General features: G+C 37.9%; 1 protein-coding gene across 3 annotated transcripts in view; it reads left to right on the top strand.

Moving 5' to 3' along the window:
* esyt2a (extended synaptotagmin-like protein 2a) overlaps positions 1-20228 on the top strand; it is a 64759-nt gene extending 44531 nt beyond the window's left edge. For 2 of the 3 annotated variants that reach the window (XM_080033556.1, XM_080033557.1), the window contains exons 11-24: positions 483-565; positions 1682-1730; positions 2375-2464; positions 3604-3699; positions 8100-8162; positions 10153-10227; positions 11017-11103; positions 11546-11695; positions 12919-13463; positions 13877-13975; positions 14776-14907; positions 15510-15615; positions 15812-15861; positions 16046-20228. In XM_080033556.1, coding sequence (XP_079889682.1) covers positions 483-565; positions 1682-1730; positions 2375-2464; positions 3604-3699; positions 8100-8162; positions 10153-10227; positions 11017-11103; positions 11546-11695; positions 12919-13463; positions 13877-13975; positions 14776-14907; positions 15510-15615; positions 15812-15861; positions 16046-16085 — 1665 coding nt within the window. In that variant the 3' untranslated portion in view covers positions 16086-20228. The remainder of the gene's footprint in view (positions 1-482; positions 566-1681; positions 1731-2374; positions 2465-3603; positions 3700-8099; positions 8163-10152; positions 10228-11016; positions 11104-11545; positions 11696-12918; positions 13464-13876; positions 13976-14775; positions 14908-15509; positions 15616-15811; positions 15862-16045) is intronic. The other variant, XM_080033558.1, reaches the window with a different exon arrangement.
* Positions 20229-22500: the final 2272 nt, after the last annotated feature.

Raw genomic sequence — 22500 nt, 5'->3', positions numbered from 1 at the left:
ACTGTGTTTTGACTATTGTAGCGACTGTTAAAGGTGCTACGAGGACCTTTTTAATATTTCTTAAACAGTCTCATTTTTCCTCTGATGATCAAAAATGACATGAAACAGGGAACGAGACCATCAGTGCAAAGAATGCTATTTTTATATAGTTTTTCTTAATGCCTTTGTCATGGGTATACGCTCACCCAGGAACAACAGCTGGCGTAGTAAAAACACTACGGCTTTTGTCCAAAGGGGGGCGCTAGAATGAACACAAACTGAAAGTTCCTCAAAGTACTTTTTAAATAAATAACAATAAGGCACATATACAAAGTAAGCAACGTCAGCTATCTATAATACAACTTAATGACATTGTGTCGCCTTAACTAAAATGGATTTTAAATGGATTGATGTTAACGTGTGTGATGATTTTTTGACAGGTGTGTGTGTGTGTGTGTGTGTGTGTGTGTGGGTGATATTAAAGTGTGTATTTGTGTCCCCAGGCCCTGGTGTATGATGGCGTAGCAAAGAGTGTGGACATTGAGCTGTTTGATGAAGACACTGATAAAGACGATTACCTGGGAAGGTAAAATGAACACTGTCTGGCACCACTCAAGACAAAATAATTCAACATTTTAGGAGGTTTCTCGTGGTGTAGGGGTCACATCTGTTTCACCGTCTGAGAGAGAAAGAATTAGACATATACACAAATAAACAAATAGATCACATATATAATCAAATCTTACTTAAGTTGATTTTTTGGGAATTTTTATTAATTTTTGCTTCGTTAGACAGTTTTGGAGAGACAGAGGTGAAATGGGTCAGAGAGAGGGGAATGACATGCAGAGAACGACCCGGGCTGGATTCTAACCCGGGTCTGCTGTGAAGTAGTCTCGCAAAGCCAGACCAAACTACAGTAGGAGGACTGAGCCCCCTCCATAGAGTCTCAGTCCTCTTCACAGCAGACCCGGGTTAGAATCCAGCCCGTGGTCGTTCTCTGCATGTCATTCCCCTCTCTACCTCTGCCCCATTTCATCTCTGTCTCTCTCCACACTGTCTATTCAAAAAATCATAAAAATTCCAAATTTTATATTCACTTTGCCGATAAAAGTTTGACAGTGGTACATAATGCAACAACAATAACTGCAGAGACAGAAGTTTATGGACCAGCTAAGTGCCTCATATATTCTGTATTCTGTGCTTTTCATATCTTATATTTGTCAAGAAGAGTTTCCACTATAATAGTAATAGGATTTCACACTCCATTTACCTGATGGCAGCAGCAGTAGATGTATATTTCATCAAAGACAGTTAGAGCCTCTTAGAGCGATGTTCAGTGCCATGTTAAAAGAGTACATTACCTCACTGTGAGTGTGCGTGTGTGCGTGTGTGTGCGTGTGTGTGCGTGTGTGTGCGTGTGTGTGTGTGTGTGTGTGTGTGTGTGTGTGTGTGTGTGTGTGTGTGTGTGTGTGTGTGTGTGTGTGTGTGTGTGTGTGTGTGTGTGTGTGTGTGTGTGTGTGTGTGTGTGTGTGTGTGTGTGTGTGTGTGTGTGTGTGTCTAAGCATTTGACTGCGTGTCAGTCATTGAGTGAGTGAGTGTGTGTGTGTGTAAGCATTTGACTGCGTGTCAGTCAGTGTGTGTGTGTGTGTGTGTGTAATAAAGCCCCCGGTTAATGTTTCCTTGTGTTTGTAACTTGTTTCAGTCTGATCATCGACATGGCGGAGCTGAGCAAGGAGCAGAAGGTCGACGAGGTAATCCACATCTCTTCATCTTGTATATATATTTTTTTACAGCAGTTGGTTCTGACCGAGTGATTTGATTGGACGAGAGACATTCCATGCGTTCTGAATGAGCGCTGATATGAGAGTCCAACATCACTCGGTATAGTGGGTTATACTGGCGCAGGGGTCACCTACCTTTTTGAACCTGAGGGCTACTTCATGGGTATTGAGTCATACGAAGGGCACCCAGTTTGATACACTCTTCTGAAATAACACATTTGCTCAGTTTGCCTTTAGTTATATATTATTATTAATGATTAATGATATTCATCTATGTGAAGACACTGATCATGTTAATGATTTCTCACAATAATGATCAACAATGACTTAAAAAAGGTGGGAAACAGATTATTATACTATTTTTAGAACAGGCCTGCGGGCGCCTCATATGCTCCTTGCGGGCTACCTGGTTCCCGCGGGCACTGTGTTGGTGACCCCTGTACTGGCGTATAGTAAAAACACTACCGCTTTCTGTCCAAAGGGGGCCAGCAAGAATGAACAAAAGCTAAAAGTTCTTTAGAGCACCTTTTTAAGTGGACGTTTGCACAATAAAAGGGAAAACTGTCCAATCGTCTCATATTGATATTAACCGGTATAATGTGTTTGTGTTTCAGTGGTTTGCTCTGGAGGACGTGGCCACTGGGAAGCTTCACCTGAAACTAGAGTGGTTATCTCTGCTGCCCACACCGGACAAACTGGACCAGGTATTTAATTTCATTTATTTCATTTAACTTTTATTTATCCTCGAGAGACCAATTGAGGGGTGACCCTCATTTACAATGACGTCGAGATCAAACAAATTCAAAGGAAAAACAACAATACATAAACAATATTCAATGCAAATACACAACAACAGGTGAAGAGAAAAACAATTGAAACATTTACACAGTGGTGAAGAGTGGCAGCAATTAAAATGAAATGGGTGAAAGTACAATATAGCCTAATTAAAACAGTTACAGGTAGAGTTTGGCAGATTTAAGATAGTTAACTGAAGGCTTTAGATTTAAATGTACCATCTAGCATCAATTTTATGTTGTGATAAATACATATACACACATACAGCTCTGGAAAAAATTAAGAGACCAGTCCAAATGTTCAGGGTCTCTCGTTTTACTATTTATAGGCAAATGTTTGAGTAGAATGAACATTACTGACAACATTTCTACCACCAATGATTTAGATGACTGCCTCTCCTTGCACTGTATTCATTTGTTGCAAGGCTGTAACCATCAATATTGGCTGTGACAAAAAAATCTGCAAAAATCAAATCAAAATTTGAAAAAAAAACTTGTCCTGTCACTCTTATTTATTCTTCATACAAATGCGATGAACTTTCATTTAAAAAAAAATATATTTATCTTTATCTATTTTTTTTTCTTGTTCCATATTCTTGCATGAAGCCTAATAGGACCAATTTTACCAAAAACTAAAGATTGTCCTTATCCATTTTTTTTTTTTTTTTTTTTTTTGTAATTCAAAAACTAACTTTGTAGGATGGGGGTGGGGGCCGGGGGGGGGGGGGGGCGCTCGTGGTGTAGTGGTTAGAGACCCCCCCCACCCCCTCATAGAGTCTCAGTCCTCTTCACAGCAGACCCGGGTTAGAATCCAGCCCGGGTCGTTCTCTGCATGTCATTCCCCTCTCTGACACATTTCAACTCTGTCTCTCCAAATCTTTCTAATAAAGAAAAAATTCTAAAAAAAAAAAAAAAAAATACAAAAAATAAACATTGTAACAATTTATTTTTTATTATAATTTATTTTTTTCTGTCCAATAAGAAATAATGCAAAAAATAAATATCTTAAAAATAAAACTAACTTTGTAACAATCTTTCCCGCGTCCCAGGTTCTCCACAGCATCAAAGCGGACCGCGGTCAGTCCAACGACGGCCTCTCCTCAGCTCTGCTCGTTGTGTTTCTGGATTCAGCCAGAAACTTACCGGTAAGTCAGTCTGGTTTCGCTGGCACTACCCAGAATGCAATGGGAGAAATGTTTACAGGTTCATCGCAGGCTTAAGTGCACACTACACGTCTATGTGTGCACCGCCGTCTGGAATCACGGACTTCAGTTTTCCTTCACAGGCTTTTTTTTCGGCAAAGCAGATTATCATAAGGACGTTTGGAGGCAGATTTTTTTCACAATATATTTAGTGTAGTTTTTGTTTTGTTTTTTACAACACAAACACACACACACACACACACACACACACACACACACACACCTGCACCATCACAACAAATCAAACAACAAGAACTAAACAAATATAAAACAAAAAATTTAAATTAAAATAAAGATGATAGTTATGTAGGGCTTGTGTATCCTTCTGGATTTAGTTCCTATGCCAGTGTACAGTATATGTCTGTGTTGGGCTTTTCCACTTTTCTGAACTTTTCTGCTTTCTTCTCAATTTTCTCTTAAAAGTAGACAGAAGACAAATCAAATAATAATGAATTATGTAGACGCAGTCCGATTATAATTCGAAAACAGTTCAAAATAAGCTCCACCTTAACCAAGTAGACTCAATACTCAATGCATACTGTCTTCTCAAGTAGACAGTATGTAGTATATACTGTATATGTTGAGTATGTAGGAGGGAGGACGTTAGTAGGGCTTTTCGTATGAGTAGGACGTTAGTAGGACGTTAGTATGAGTAGAACGTTAGTAGGGCTTTTAGTACGAGTAGGATGTTATTAGGGCTTTTAGTATGAGTAAGACATTAGTATGAGTAGGACGTTATTAGGGCTTTAGTATGAGTTGGACGTTAGTATGAGTAGGACATTAGTATGAATAGGACGTTAGTATGAGTGGAACGTTAGTCGGGCTTTTCAAACACAGCGTAGGCTTTTTCTTGCTCTTTTCATCCTGCTTTTCTTCTATCTTCCTTTCTTTCACTTGCTGTCCGTATAAAGAGCGTCTTCGAGGGGAACCTGGGCTCCGGCTACTTAAAGGAGCGGCGCGCGGCCGGGCTGGTGTTCTGTGAAAACACTGCCTCGCTTTATCGGACGCTGTTTGTGAGTCTGTCGGCCTGTTAACTGCATCTTTAGTTTAGTTTATACCAACGCTAAGGTGTGATTTACCTACGCAAGAGGTTGTTTTGTTTTAGCTGATGCCGTGGTTTGATTAAAACAGCTAGACGTTGTGTTTTGCTTTTAGTGACGTTTGCTTGTAATATTTTTTAATTTTCTAAGCAAAGTTTTGAGCGTTTTGCTGTTTGACAAGCATGACTCCTCCTTACTACTAGTGCATGAGTTCAACTCATTAATATTAGGGCTGCACAATTTGGGAAAAAATATCTAGTTGTGATTATTGTGACTGATTTTGCGATTGCAATATGATATGCAATATTACTTCATTATTCACATTTTTATCTAAAAACCTATTTACAAGATTATGGTGTGATTTTTTGGGGAATTTATACCAAATACAAATTTTTTTTCTTAAAGGCCTACTTCACCGGTTGGAATATGAAGGTGTATTGAACTCGGAGATCCTATTTAGTATAAATGTGCAAAAAAAAATTAAATCGGATCATTTTAGCCTGAGAAAAGGCAGAAAGAGTGTTTTATGGTCTCACTGTCTAACCCTACATTTCCCTTCTTGTGACATCACAGTAAGGGCCAGGATTAACAGGACAGCTGGGCCAAGGGAAGACTAAGGGAAGACTGAGGGAAGAAATTATATTATAATAGTGATTTTATAATGATAGAACGCTGGTTCCGTATGGGTGAAGTATTCCTTTAAGTCTGTAGAATTAGATGTGTAGGCAAGACACTTCTGCAGCATGTCAATATCTGATTTAAAATGCTATTTGGCCACACATACAGCTCCGGAAACAATTAAGACACCAGTCTGGATTTTTCTCAAACCTTCATCTCTACATTACTTATTGAAAAAGCTCTTTAATGACAAAACATGTATTGGAATTTGGTAGAAATGTTGTCAGTAGTTTATAGTATAAAACCAAAATGTTCATTCTACTCAAACATATGCCTATAAATAGTAAAACGAGAGACACTGAGCATTTGGAGTGGTCTCTTCATTTTTTCCAGTGCTGTATATACACATCCTTTAGCAAATATTGCATAATCCTGCGATTTGAAAATTGCAGTAGGTCATATTGTGAAATTCGATTATTTTTCTATTAATTGTGCAACCCTATAAATATCATTATTTGTTATTGATGTTACTTGGAGTTTGACTGATTACAAAGCTCAGCAACATGACAATGCCCAGAAAAAAACTATCAAACAACGTTGAGGAATTCTATTTCAATACTATTAAACAGGCTTCTTCCTCCTCTTGTATTCCAACTCAATAGAAGTTGTTGATTTCACAGGATAAATTGACAAATTCCACATTATTTCCACTAATCTACTTTGACCAGATGGGGTTGTTTTAATGGTATAGTAGTGTTTCCAATACAACTGAGCCCATAGCCAGAGCTCATTGTCTGTATTGATGGCACTCGTTTCTTTGTGCTAAGAGAAGTTATGGTGATGCCTTTCAGATTGCATTTTAGGCATGGAGGCAGGAAGCAAAAAATACAGGGACATAAAATACATCAAGATTAGACATTAGAAATTGCATTTAAGAGATGGTAAAAAAAAACAGAGAAAATACATCAAGATTCAAGATTAGAAAGCGATTTAGATTACCATGTAGAATGGCTGTAACAGAGGTATACAATATTAAAAGGGAACATTAATCAATAGTGCATTATATGTGTGTGCTATTATTATAAAAAATATGAATGCATTTGTCACCCAGATTTAAGTCTTTAGTCTTGAGCCTATGAGCATGTCTTGGACAGTTATAGCAGGGAGGGTGAATTCGCTGTGGATTGCTTTCCCATATGCCATCCTTCATGTACAAGACCCATTGTGTATGGAAATGTTTACATGCACAACATATTACAATTAAGGTCCATAATCGCCAAAATTGCCCAAAAAAATCTACATATATTAACCAGGTTAATATTGGGATCTTTGCTGTGCATGTAGACAAAGTCAATATGTTAGTCTAGTCTGAAAAAGGCTTCTCTTTGGCAGTTCACCCCTAACTAACCGCCCCATGAAGTATTTTTTAATATATTTTAAAGAAATGCACAGACTTTCTACCAAGACATTTGTTCCCGGAGACAAACATACAGCTCCGGAAAAAAATGTAGAGACCAGTCTGAACTTTTTCTTGAATCTTCATCTCTACATTACTTATTTGATCTTTGCCTTTGATGGTCAAAAATAAATTTAAACGCCATTTCAATGTATTTTGAATGGGAATGTGTTGGTGTGGGAGTGACCATGATCTTCTGCAAGAGATAAGGTCTTCAATATCAATGGATTCATTCCCATACACATATATATGTATTATAAATATATTATATATTAATGTCGCCCGATTATCATCACAACTTGAACCCGCTTCTCCTCACATGATTTTTTTCCTCTGATACCTCCATAATTCTCTCTCCATGTCGGTGACTCCCATCTAACCTGTGGTGCTTTCACTAGAGTCCAAACAATACGTTTTAGCTGGGATGGCTTCATGGCAGATATTGGCATTAAAAGGCGCTACGAGGAACTTTTAAATATTTCTGAAACAGTCTAATTTTTTTCCTCTGATGATCATAAATTACATGTAACAGCAAACGAGTCACCATCAGTGCAAATAATTCTATTTTTGTGTAGTTTTTCTTAGTGTCTTTGTCATGGGTATACGCTCACCCAGGAATAACAGCTGGTGTAGTAAAAACACTACTGCTTTTGTCCAAAGGGGGGCGCTAGAATGAACACAAAATAAAAGTTCCTATGGACGAAGATAAATTTTCATCGCCAAATCATAGCTTTATGTAAACAGAAAATATAGTTTTTAATCTGTTTAGCAATTTTTTATTTAAAAGAAATACCAATATCTGCCTGATCAATCCAGTGTTGTTTGGACTCTAGTTGTGATTTCATGTCTGTGTGTTTAATTGGTGGAATAACATTAACCATGTGATCATCTTGTTGTCTCCCTGTCTGTCTCATCTGGGTTGTGTTAACCCTTGGCCCTGCATGGCTCTGGTTCTCCCTAATAACCTGCTTGGGTGTGTGTGCGTGTGGGTGCGCGTGTGTGTGCCTGTGTGTGTGCCTGTGTGTGTGTGTGTGTGTGTGTGTGTGTGTGTGTGTGTGTGTGTGTGTGTGTGTGTGTGTGTGACTGCCTGTGTGACTGCCTGTGTGTACGTTTGCCTGTCTGTGTGTGTGTGTGCCTGTGTGTGTGTGTGTGTGTGTGTGTGTGTCTGTGTGTGTGTGTGTGTGTGTGTGTGTGTTCTCTCCTGCCTTGTTCCCTGGTGAAAATCAAAGCGCAATCCGTTAGAGTTCAACCAATCGGGGCTGAAGAAAGGCGCGGTCAGTAAGGCCATCAAGGTAACCACACGGTAACCACGATACATCACCATAGCGCAGGGTTGCTAAGGAAATACAACGACATCATATGTTCAAACAGGCGTATCTACTACATACAGTCGACTCATATTTATACTACACAGACAGACAAAAGTATATATACACTCACCGGCCACTTTATTAGGTACACCTGTTCAATTGGTTGTAAAAACAAATAGCTAATCAGCCAATCACATGGCAGCAACTCAATGCATTTAGGCATTTAGACGTGGTCAAGACAACGTGCTGAAGTTCAAACCAAGCCCCAACCTCAGCGATTTTTACCGGCATCCAATAAGGAAGTGACCTACAACTGTAGTAACCAGAAAGTGCCACTGGGGCGTGGTGCCAAGACGAGCAGTTTTTCTTTGACTCACTTGTTAGACAGGCCATTTTCAAAGTCTTATTAAACCTATTTACAGCCTGGGCCACGAAACCATTTTAGTCTGTATGTATAGGTCATATCTCCATGACAACACTGAGGGGGATGAATTTTTTTGGCCCACGCTAGTTTTTATTCTTTTGGAGGTTAAAATGTATTGGCGCGATCTCTTGAGTGACAGCTCTCCGCCCGTTGTCCCTCACTTTGCCTCGGAGGTATACGTCAGCTATCTCCTTCCCCCCGACGTGACGTCGATTCCCCTTTTCGGCAAGATGGCGACGCGCACAAACCAGGATTATTGGACGCCGTGTGAATAACTGAGGTCAGCCCGGATGCTACATCCAGATTATTTATCTATGGTTCAAACCGAGCAACAGAATGGGGAAGGAAGGGGGTTTAAGTGACTTTGAACGTGGCAATGTTGATGGTGCCAGACGGGTTGGTCTGAGTAATGTGATTGGCTGATAAGTTATATGTGTTAACAAGAAATGTAACCTCTGTACCTAATAAAGTGGCCGGTGAGTGTATATTCGTAACTGACTTAGTTGGTTAAATTATTGCGAAAGGTACAGGCTATGCAGTTAGACTTTTCACATACAAAAAATGAACTTGTGACGCTGTTAAAATATCAGGGAATGCATTTTAAACTTCAAAAATTCTCCGTTCTAGCTTATTAAATCATGTCTGAACAGAATTACAAATCACTTAGTATCAGTGGCCGATTTCCGTTACCTAAACCTTGATCAGTAAGTTACTCAACCTTTCCCACTTGTTGTCAAATCATTAACAAACTCCACTAATCGTGTGTGTCCACTAAAACCACGTCTAACAATGTGTGTTATAATAACAACATTGTTTAACATTCAAACTTGATTCTGAAACCTTCCTAATCAAACTGATATGGTGTTGGGTTACTTACCTGATTTTCTTCACTTTTATCTTAATTCTTTACCATGGAAAAAAACCACAGCACATTTTGCCATCAACTGCTTAAATGTGTTCACGTAGCATTGGCTAGTTTGGTATCATGGTAAAGATTTGATATTACATGCCCCAAAAATGAGCTGAAAATGCTGATTTTGAACGCTCAAAACATACTGTTAAGCTACATGCCCTGTTGTTTTAAAACATGTAACAGTATGATACACATTTTAGATGCTTTCTAGTGACTAAATGCATGTTTTATTCGGTTTACTTCATTATAAAAAATGCTAAAATAGATTAGCTGAGTTAAATTGAGTGAGTTATCGACTCCTTTTGCTCAATTTGCTCAATCTTTTTTACACTTTTTAAATACTGCTTTTTATTTAAAAAAGTTAAACATATCATTGTCTAAGAGTACAATTCCTAGGTGTAGGAAAAGCTAACGTAGCTAGCACACGCCTTGTTATGTATTGAATTGTGTAAAAAAACTGATTGATAAATCTTTTTAACACTTAAAAAAATAGCTTTTTATGTTAAAAAGTTAAAGATATTCTTGTCTTTGAGTTGAATTTCTAAGTGTAATTAAAGCTAACGTAGCTATTTCAAGCGACGCTAACCATTGTTATGTTTTGAATTTTGTAAGAAACTGTTTTATTTCTTCTTCAGTCCGGTAAGAAAGTGACGAGCGATCCGAGTCCACAAGTCCAGTTCAGAGTTGGACACAAGACCTTTGACAGCAAGGTGAGACACACACACACACACGCACACACACACACACATGCACACACACACACACACACACACACACACACACACACACACACACACACACACACACACACACACACACGCGCTTGTGTAATTAAAGGCATACTAGGTGATTGTAATCCAGAACACTTTTTGTCACATTTCTACTGAAGCTGTTCAGTATTTAGAGACAGCAAATGAATGTGCTTTCATTCCAAACAAATTAGCAAATTGAATTCTGCAACTTGTTGGATTAGCGTACATTTAAGGAATATCAAATTGATTTATATATTCATGACATTTCCATTTCTTTGTTGTGTGCTGATGATTACATAAAGTAAAACATAGTGCATTGTTCTTAGGATTGATACTGTGTTAAAGGTGCAGTGTGTAATATGACATCATCAAGAAAGTTCTAGAATGCAACGCTCCCTGGGTAACCCCAACCCTTTTGAATAATAACAGAAGCTACAGTGGCCTTCAAGGACAAGAACAATTCTAAATTTTAAACAATGCACCTGATGACATTCCAACTATGACACTTTCAAGATGGCGGCACTAGGCCTTGGTCCAAAATATGCAGAAATATGGACATATATGAGACCCTTTCTAAGGGGGGAAAAAAATAATTACATTTTTTTTTTCAGCTATTATGCACCAAATTAAATATACTTATGGATATTATAATTACTTTCTACAAAATCTGCTAGGAAATAAAACCCAAAATTCTACACACTGCAGGTTTAAACCAACATTACCTCGACACTTTCTTTCTGTTTCCAGACCAGATATAAGACCAATGAGCCGGTGTGGGAGGAAGCTTTCACTTTCCTCATACACAACCCCAAGAGCCAGGAGCTGGAAGTGGAGGTATGGAGTTTATAAGCATTCAAATCAGGGATATATTGGTACAGATATGTATTTCACTGCTGCTACAGTCCTGTGTTTATGAGCTGTGAATTCTGGGATATTTTGTCCTCGTGTGGCAACTTTGTGGTTGAATATACAGTATACACAGTAAATTTTCATAACCATGTGGCCCGAAAAAAGTATTCTCTGTGAATTATAAAAAGGATTTCCTATCATTTTTAAATACTGTTCTATTAGCAGACAAGAGATTTATTTTTTTATAAGGGAAAAATAATTATTGATTGTTTTTTTTAAGGGAATTATCGCAAAAAGACAGCAACCTTGAAAATAGTTTGATAGAAAATGTAATACATATGATACTGTGTGTGTCTGTCTGTCTGTCTGTCTGTCTGTCTGTCTGTCTGTGTGTCTGTCTGTCTGTCTGTCTGTGTCTGTGTCTCAGGTGAAGGATGAGAAGCATGAGTGTTCTTTGGGGACGTTGACGGTGCCTCTCTCTCGTCTGCTGGAGGCTGAAGACATGACCCTCAACCAACGCTTTCCTCTCAAGAACTCTGGACCCTCCTGCACCCTCAAGATGAAGATGTCTCTCAGGGTAGGACGGACATTTTTTTTTTTAAAGATTGTTTTTTTTGGGCATTTTCAAGCTTTATTAGACAGTACATAGTTGAAATGGGGAGACAGAGAGAGAGAGACAGAGAGAGAGAGAGAGAGAGAGAGAGAGAGAGAGAGAGAGAGAGAGAGACAGAGAGAGAGAGAGAGAGACAGAGAGAGAGAGAGAGAGAGAGGGGGGGGGTGACCTGCAGTAAAGGTCCACGGGTCGGATTTGAACCCACGACCACTGCAACGAAGGCCGTAGCCGATATGATACGCACTCTATCCACTACACCACTATGAACAATAGTGCTAAGAATGGTAATGCAAAGTTCAGTTGATGTTAGTGCTTTAGAGGTTTTTTTTTTTTAAGATATTTTTGGGCATTTTTATGCTTTATTGATAATGCAGAGAGACAGAGGTGAAATGGGGCAGAGAGGGGAGTGACATGCAGAGAACGACCGCGGGTGGGAATCGAACCCGGGTCTGCTGCTGGGCCCGGCCCGGGAAGGGGAATGCCTTACCAACTGAGCTAAAGGCTCCCCCCGAAAAAAAATAATATTGAGATTATTAAGATGGTTGTATCAAGATGAAGATGGCTCTCAGTGTAGGAGAGCCATGCATTCACATGATTATACATGTATCAATACATCAGACAGTTAACAACGTATGAACAAATCCTTCTGTAATAACCTTCAGGATAGTGCTAAGAATGATTATGGAAAGTGTGGCTTATGTAAGTGCTTTAGAAGTTGAGATTTTTTGGTTTAGAGTATTGATAAAAAAAAAACTTGATGTTGAGGTAATGTCCGTTAAAGATGGTTGTATTGGAGAAATATACAGACGCAAACAGACAAGGTTTAGTCAAATAAACACCTAAATGTACATTTTGGACCTTTGATTTATACTAGTATGAAGCAAATTAGACAAATATCAAAATTGACCAGTGCTAGAAAATAACAAAGCAGTGCCTCGCTTTAAAAGAACAAGGTAGTAAAGTCTGCAAGTGTTGCAGGGAATGCTTGAGGTAACTTTCCCTTCAAAGATTTTAATTTTTTTTTTTTAATTCCAAATTTGGTTGTAAAGTGTCCGCTGTGGTTTGAGATATTGTCGTTTAACCAGAATGAACACAAACGTTTAAAAAAAAATCTAAATGTAATATATTTGTATTTTTTCAACTATTTTCTAATTTTGTTCTTCTTATTCTCACATGTATAATTCCAGGTTTTGTGTCATGTGGACAAAGGCGCCTCCACATCGCCCGAATCCGGCGCGTCTTCAGTTCAAGTCCCCAAGGGAAACTCATCCAACCCCAAACCCAACCCCAATGCCCCTTCCTCTTCCTCCCAGCCATCACAGCCCATTCCCGCCTCCTCTTCCTCCCCAAGACCCTCCTCCACATCCACCCCATCAACCTCCACATCCGGCTACCCTCGAGCTGGCTCTACGTCCGCCCAAGATGTGTTGAACCGGCGGAGAGAGGCCAACAACGAGCCCTTGAGGTCCCCAGGAAACAGTGACCAAAACCTGGGTGTAGGAGCGGCAGGAGGGGGGTCCAGTGGAGGTGGTTATGGAGGTTTTGGTGGAGGTGGGGGTGGTGGGGGTGGTAACAGTCTAGCGGAGTCCGGGAGAAGTGCTTCGAATCTGGCCATATCCGGCTCGCAGCAGTACCTGGCTGGATTCAAAGAGCCAACGCCGAGTATCGCGTCGGATATTTCGAACCCGTACGCCGCCCAGGAGCTGAACATGAGGCTGCAGCAGCTGCAGAAGTATGTCAACAATCAATCAGTTGATTATTACACTGTATTTTGGCTATTTATTTGTGTGTGTGTGTGTGTGTGTGTGTGTGTGTGTGTGTGTGTGTGTGTGTGTGTGTGTGTGTGTGTGTGTGTGTGTGTGTGTGTGTGTGTGTGTGTGTGTGTGTGTGTGTGTGTGTGTGTGTGTGTGTGTGTGTGTGTGTGTGTGTGTGTGTGTGTGTGTGTGTGTGTGTGTGTGTGTGTGTGTGTGGAAAGTAGGTTGGCCAAAAACAAGAAACCTAAAATAATTACAAGAAAAGTCTGATTAACCCTTCATGTAATTCTTTCTCTCTCTCTTGTGTTCTTTGTGTGTATCTGTCTGTCTGTCTGTCTGTCTGTCTGTGTCTGTTTGTCTGTCTGTCCCTCTCTCTCTCCCCCCCCTGTAGTGGTTCAGGTCCCAGTCACTTCCCTCTTGGTGAAGTCCAGCTGACGGTCAGACACAGTTCACAGAGGAACAAACTCATCGTGGTCGTTCACAGCTGCAGGTAAACCACCAGCACATTCAGATATTTCAACAAATAAGTGAATTCCCGTTCACTGTCTTTCTTGCAAAACAATTTAATAAATAGCAACATTTCAGTACTGGACCTTCATAGGTTTGTCTGTCTATTACGGTTAGTAAGGAATAATTAGATATTGCCAAGTTACACATCTATTCTTAAAGATGCTACAAGGAACTTTTAAATATTTCTGAAACAGTCTCCTCTTTCCTCTGATCATAAATTACATGTAACAGCAAACGAGACCATTAGTGCAAAGAATGCTATTTCTATATAGTTTTTCTAAATGCCTTTGTCATGGGTATACGCTCACCCAGGAACAACAGCTGGCGTGGTAAAAACACTACCGCTTTAGTCCAAAGGGGGGGTGCTAGAATAAAGACAAACTGAATGTCCGGAGCACCTTTAAGTTCGGAGCACCTTTAAGTTTATACATTTCTTCCCCTCACTGTCTTTCTTGCAATAAAATTTAATAAATAGCAACGTTTCGGCACTTATTAGGTAAGTAAGGTATAGTTAGATATTTGCCGAATCACACATCTATTATTTTTTTATTTTTTTAAAGATGTTTTTTTGGCATTTTTATGCTTTATTGATAGTGTAGAGACAGAGTTGAAATGGGGCAGAGAGGGGAGTGACATGCAGAGAATGACCGCAGGCTGGAATCGAACCCGGGTCCGCTGCTGGCCGAGGCCCATGGGGGGGACGTCCTACCAACTGAGGGCGCCCCCTCAAAATTACGCATCTATTCTTAAGTCTATCCATTTCTTTTCCTCCCTCCACAGAAACCTGATAGCGTTCACAGACCACGGTTCAGACCCGTACGTGCGCCTGTACCTGCAGCCAGACAAACGACGCTCCGGACGCAGGAAAACTCACACCTACAAGAAAACACTCAACCCCACCTTCGACCAGACGTGAGTACACATGCTAGGATTTCAGTTTTATTTTATTTTTTAAGATATTTTTTGTCATTTTCAAGCTTTATTAGATAGTACAGAGTTGAAATGGGGAGACAGAGAGAGAGGGGGGGGGGAATGAATGACATGCAGTAAAGGTCCACGGGTCGGATTTGAACCCGCAACCACTGCAACGAAGGTCGGAGCCAATATGGTACACGCTCTATCCACTACACCACCTACTCCTTAAATAAAGTTTGATTTGATTTTAATAGATAAATGTACCTCTCTCTGTCTGGTTCAGGTTTGAGTTCATTTGTGTTCTTAAAATATGTTGTTCAAAAAACAAAACGCCCCAAATAACAATTTAGACACAACAAGGCAATTCAAAGTGATTTTAATAGCTAATTATACCTTGTGTGTCTCCTCTCCTCTCTGTCTGCTTTAGCTTTGAGTTCATTTCTGTTCAGAAGATGGTGCACATGTTTGTTTTCTATGTTGTTGTTTAAAAAAAAAAAAAAAAAAAAAAGAAGTGCTATAGAGATAAATCTGCCTTGCCTTTAATTTATAAATATAGATAATTGTACCTTGTGTCTCCCCTCTCCTCTCTGTCTGTCCAGGTTTGAGTTCACGGTTTCCCTGGTTGAGCTTCACAGACGGACCCTCGATGTGGCCGTGAAGAACGGAGGAGGGCTGCTGTCCAAACACAAAGGCCTTCTGGGAAAGGTAGGGAGTCGAGTTGACATTTTTTTTATTTCGAACAAGTTAAGAAAAAGAAAAAGATAGTATAGAATAAATAAACAATAATTATTTTTACCAATTATTTTACCAATGTACATTTTGTAAGTATAGTTAATTAGTTTGAACTCATACACAATATGTAATTATCTTTAAATTCAACAATTATTATTTTTTTCATCAGGTTCTGGTGGATTTGACCCATGAGGATATCACGAAGGGCTGGACACAATGGTAGGCTTTTAGTATGAGTAAGACGTTAGTATGAGTAGGACGTTTGCAGGGCTTTTAGTATGAGTAGGACGTTAGTAGGGCTTTTTTCGAACACAGCCTTATACTCAAACTTACTCAGTTTTTGAATTTATTAATCAGATTTTTTTTTCAAAATAAAAGCCTTTTTATTTTTCTCCCATTGCAGGTATGAGCTGAGTGAAGACGGGCGTGCTCACCAGCTATAGACCATCACCACGGTTACCATCACCACGGTTACCATCACAATCATATCACCACACTTCCACTTTACACACTTCCACCAGTACGGCTTTTTATTCTTTTATTTTGTTAAAATTTCAATAATGACTTATAACTTGTGGAAAAAAGTTTAAAGTAGCTACGAGGAACTTTTTAAATATTTCTGAAAGTCTAATTTTTTCCTCTGATGATCATAAATCACATGTAACAGCAAACGAGACCATCATCAGTGAAAAGAATGCTATTTCTATATAGTTTTTCTTTTAATGCCTTTGTCATGGGTATACGCTCACCCAGGAACAACAGCTGGTGTAGTAAAAACACTACCGCTTTTAACCAAACGGGGGCGCTAGAATTAACACAAACTAATAGTTCCTCGGAGCACCTTTTAAACAGAAAAATCAGCTTGAGGCATTCATTTAATCATGGCAGTCGCAGGCAAAAAACCTCCCCTTTAAGAAGTGAATGGCTGATAGATACTAAAGGGAGATATACCATGTGTAGAATACTAAATATAACATAACGTACCGCTTCGGAAAGTATATATTCCATAACTATAGACGAAAAAACTATCCAATTATTTTGTTGCTGGAGTTTTGGGTAACAAACGAGGATGTACAGGATTGTAAATATATATTCAAATAATGCTGACGATTTATTCTAGATATAAGATAAGATAGGAGGTGTGGTTAGGTCTAAAAACGTGGCCAAACGATTGATTTTATAATTTTATTTTAGATTTGTTTTTTCTTAATGCAAAAAAAAACATTCTGGGCAAAGTTTCTGAGGTAGAGGGGAAAGATTATGCCACCAAAGTCACAAGAAAGTATTCAATTTGTTTTTAACACTTGTGGGTTTTTTGGTAACGCAGCTTTGCCCTGGTTTTATAACACTGTAGAAATAGTGTGTATTAGCCAAATTTAAAAGAGCTATAAATATACACAGCTCTGGAATAAATTTAAGAGACCACTCCAAATGTTCATTGTCTCTTCGTTTTACTATTTAAAGGCATATGTTTGAGTAGAGTGAACATTTTGGTTTTATAATATAAACTACAGACAACATTTCTACCAAATTCCAATATATGTTTTGTCATTAAAGAGCATTTTCAATACGTTATGTAGAGATGAAGATTGAAGAAAATTAAGAGACCAGTCTGAAAAAACAGACTGGTCTCTTAATTTTTTTCCAGAGCTGTATATAGTTTAAGTTTTTTTTCCCATATATTCAAACAGTTGTTGTTACATTGAAATAAGGCCATTGTTAAGTGTTTTTTTTTTTATTAATATTTGCACATTTGTGTGTTTTAAAAATAAATACATCTATTAGGGATCGTATAATTTAAACATTCAGCTTTATCAATACATGTCCATAAGCAGAATAATGTCTATTTTAGCAGGTCATCATTTTTACATTAACAAATACACAAAATCGAAGTGTCAAGTCTTGATATAATATAAATGACCATTTTTAAAAGGAGTAGTTTGAAATAAAAATAAACCATGACATACATTTTCTCCATTTATGTAAAGCCACTATTCTAGATTTTTTTTTCTAGACACACAAATTATCCACTTTGGTGCCTTCCTGTGGCAATATTAATAAAAATCACTTCTATGTATCCGATTTTTTTTTTTTTTTTGAATATCATAAAAAATAGAATAACATGAAAAAGTAATTTTTTTCTCTAATTTAATTACACAACTGACATGTTCATATATTCAAACTTTTCTTTCACTTACTTTCACTATGGTGTTGTTAAATTATATCACTAATGTATAAAATATGTCCACATTAATTCACCATGTTGGCCTTTTAATTGGAATCAGCCATTGTTTACCATTTGTAAATTAATAATTATTTAATTACAGAATTAAATGTCTACAAATAGTGGCTTTGAAAGGTGAGAAAAGTAGGGACAATGTTTTTTTTTTTTCACTTACAGAGGGCCTGGTTTATTTCCACTGTCTCACAGTTGTGGTTGATACACTGTTAAAAATATAAAAGTGAGGAAAAATGTACTTCTCTAAAAAGGCAACTGTCTTCACTAGGTTATTTCTCAACAAAATCTAATTATTTGGCTTAAAGGTGCAGTGTGTAATATGACATCATCAAGTAAGTTCTAGAAAGTTCTAGAATGCAACGCTCCCTGGGTAACCCCAACCCTTTTGAATAATAACAGAAGCTACAGTGGCCTTCAAGGACATGAACAATTCTAAATTTTAAACAATGCACCTGATGACATTCCAACTATGACACTTTCAAGATGGTGGCACTAGGCCTTGGTCCAAAATATGCAGAAATATGGACATATATGAGACCCTTTCTAAGGAAAAAATTATAATTCAAAAAAAAAATGTCAGCTATTATGCACTAAATTAAATGTACTTATGGATTTTATAATTACTTTCTGCAAAATCTGCTAGGAAATAAAACCCAAAATTCTACACACTGCAGGTTTAAATTTAGGCAGTTTTCTTTTGTTCTTGAGAATTTTTCTTCAAGCCTCCTACGCAAAAAAAAACAAAAAAAAAAACTATTGCAGACACTTGCCTTCAAAATAAGACTCTTAACTTTTAGATTTTTACAGTTTATCACAATATAAACTCTCACAATCAATAGCGCTTATAGAAGGGCTGGTTTATTTTCTCTGTCTCTAGGAAAACTCAAAATTTCAAGGCTGACTGTCTGCTCTAGATTTTTAAGTTTCGGGGCTAAAACCAAAACTGTGTAAAAGTGTTAAGGACAACTGCTTAGATTTGAGCCAACTCATTATCTTTTTGTTGAGATAACTTATCATTCTTATGTGATGAAAATGTATCTTTCATAAGTACAAACAAACTCAAAATATCTAGTCCAGAAAGAGGTTCTCCTAACCTTTTCATTTGTTCAGTGTATCACGTTATACAATCTCACAATCAACATAAGTCTTACCTTTTAAGTGTCAATTTTGTGTCTTATTTGCTGTTGAGTTTTACACCTAACATATGCATTAGTCGGAGGCAATACACGGTTGGTTTAAAAATTACATTGACATAATTTCTTTGTTTTTTAGTTTTATGTACATATTATATTACATATACATTATTTTTCACGCACATCATATTAAAATACTGCTTTGACATAACAGCTGTCGCTCGGAGGGGATTTGTATCATTCACAAATACACGGAATATATCAATCTTGCCCTGCATTCCTAATCGCGTACTCTTTTTTTTTTATTCTACATACTACATCCGACGATAAAAATAATCTAGTTAGGATGCAGTAGGCATACTATTGGGACATACTTTTACTTATTTATGTCATCATCATTGCGCCTTGATCTTGCCTCTTGCTTTAATATCCGTCGCATCCCCGTTTGTGTTCATACGGAGGCTCCGTCGATGTGACGTCACTTCAGGTGCGCACTGGATTGTGGGTCAGAATCGCCCAAATAGGATGCTGTTTTCAACACTAACAATCTTGGCCGCATGAAGTAGGACATCCGGGTACTTCTAACCATCCTAAATCTGGCCACAATAATCGGGACATCCTAAATCTTTTTTTCTACCAAACTAAATAGTAGATAGTATGCGATTTGGAACGCAGGGCTGGTAAAGACATCAACTAAATGCATATGTTATCAATGCCATGCCAAAGAGCTGCAACTTCAGTGTTGATACTAAGGAGGCTAGTGTGACATTTGCCTTGTGTTCACCAATCAAGTGTATTTACCATAATACTGTATCTGTATGTAAACTGTATGTTAACTGTGCCGTTCTGCATATTTTTTTTAATATATTTTTAATGTTTTTTTATTTGTGTATCCAACCTGTCATCCTCTTAACTTTTCTGTGATTTTTTTTCAATATTTTTTTTTTAATTTTAATATTTTTTCATCATTGACTTTGAAAATGTTGCCTATGGGTCTGAAAAAGGCGGTTTTGTTTTTCTCCATCTTCTTAATTTATCTTGTGCCTTAAAAAAATCCACGTGAGGTGAGCCGGAGATATTTTATGTAAATTTGCATAAAATGCTTCAGTGTATTCCCCCCCCCCCCTCCCTCCATGTGTGTCAGAATGTCTCGAAAATGTCTTTTAAAACAAATAAATAAATAAAGAGCTTTAGCAGCATGGCGCTGTACAGCACTGTGGATTCTGACTTTTATTTTTTATATTGATTACTCAGTGTCATAGCCTATGTGTGTTTAATAAAAATGTATAGTATGACTTTTAATTTGAAAATACTATAGGGGAAGGTGGGGTGATTTGTGCAACTTTTTACTCAAAGTGATTTTAAAGTGAGGCCTTGACAGTTATGTCTCCAACTCAAATATGTACATATATTTCAGGATGTTGTGCATCCCTGGCAATAAAAACTTTGGATCTGGAATAAACTGTTTAAGAAATATAGCTTTCGGAAAAAAAGTTGTCTTGTCGCACAAATCACCCCACGTAGTGGGGTGATTTGTGTGTCATTGTGTCACAATGACAAAGTCACCATCATCATCTTTCTGGCCATCTGAACTCTCATCAGTGGTGTCGTTAAGTGGAATTGAGATGTCACTCTCTTCTGAGCTACTGTAGACAATCACTTTCTTTTGGTGACCAGCGTATACAGCCATGCCACTGGCACAACTCTCAGAAATGTACTTTGCACTAGTTGCTCCGTGCTTGTGGAACCAACTGCCACCTGACAAATGTGATTCCCCCTACATTTCTGCCTTTAAATCAAGGCTCAAAACCCATATGTACACCCTGGTGTTTCCTCCCCATTAACCTCTGCACTACTTACTTACCTCTGCACTACTATCTGTGTTTATGTGGATGTATGGGCTTTACGTCTTTTATTTTGGTTATTGTTATTTTACCTTCATTGTTTACCTACTGAATGCACTATGTACAGCACTTTGGACAGTGCAAACTGTCATAAATGTGCTTTTATAAATACATTTTACTTACTTACTTACTTATAACTCACCCAGGCCCTTGCGCACAAATCACCCCATCCCCAGAATTTTGGATAATAGGCATGATGCAGCAATTTAGGGTTGACATTGTGCTAACTATATAGACTCAAAGTGTAGCATACCAAAGCACTAAAACATGTGTCAAATGTTTTCAAACGTGTCTATAATTGTTCAGACACAATAATCAAAAAACCTTGATCATGGAAATTTTACTTTGAAAGGCAAAACATTTTTGAGCTTAAATGTGCTTATATCTTATTCCTTGTGTCTCCCTTCTTTACAGGATGAGTCAAATGGATGGCTCTTCTTAAATATGTGGTCACATTTCCAATTTCTTCCACGGTTTTCTAGAAACAAGGGGTTTTGCAACTTCCAAAATGCACAAATCACCCCACCTTCCCCTATATACAGCTCCGGAAAAAATTAAGAGACCAGTCTGGATTTTTTCTTAAATCTTCATCTTTACATAACTTAATGAAAATGCTCTAAATGACAAAAAATGTATTGGAATTTGGTAGAAATGTTGTCAGTAGTTTGTAGAATAAAACCAACATGTTCATTTTACTCAAACATATGCCTATAACTAGTAAAACGAGAGACACTGAACATTTGGAGTGGTCTCTTAATTTTTTTCCAGAGGTGTGTGTGTGTGTGTGTGTGTGTGTGTGTGTGTGTGTGTGTGTGTGTGTGTGTGTGTGTATATATATATATATATATAGTCAAGCATTATTTTCATAAACCTGAACATATGAAGTGCTAGTTTAATTCACCTGCTTTCAACTCATAAACTGGAGTATGTCCCACAGCACCTGAAGCAGCGCTAGTGCTGATTCAGAGCGATCAAGTCACACTGAGCGAGACTGAAAACCGCATATCCACTGATTTTACCTTCAAAATAAAAGTTTAATAATAAACCTTATTAAGCATATAGCATTTATTTTTTATTTTTTTACAAAGAACAAAAACACACAACTAAAAAAAGTGAACACAAACAAAAGACAAAAATTTGATTAGATCTGTTATGGAGACATGTCAGTGTTGCTATACTTTATAATTGTTTTCTGTAAATAAGTTTCACATAGCCTAAATAATCTTTATTTAGGCTGAGTTCATTGTTCATTTAGTATCTCTCATTTTATTCAATAAATAATAATAAATAATTTTCCTAATGCAAGTTATCAACTGGCACACTTTCATCATGATGATATCTATGAGTTAAAAATGTTGCTCTATTCACTTACTAAACTCGCCATAAGTTAGACCTATTTCCCAGACTTTTATTTTGAAAGAATCCACCGGGACTACTACTGCGCTCGTGCCTTGATGCTGTTTGAGCTCGAGCCTCCAGAAACGCCCTGCATCCTCCTCTCTCTCCTCTCCTCCTCCTCCAACATCCAACCATCCACCATCCATAACACCGGCTCTCCTCAGCTCCTGAAGCCGAGACATAA

Source organism: Ammodytes marinus, assembly GCF_949987685.1.
Source record: "Ammodytes marinus genome assembly, chromosome: 9".
NCBI lineage: Eukaryota > Metazoa > Chordata > Actinopteri > Uranoscopiformes > Ammodytidae > Ammodytes > Ammodytes marinus.
This window is presented reverse-complemented; position numbering and strand designations above follow the sequence as displayed.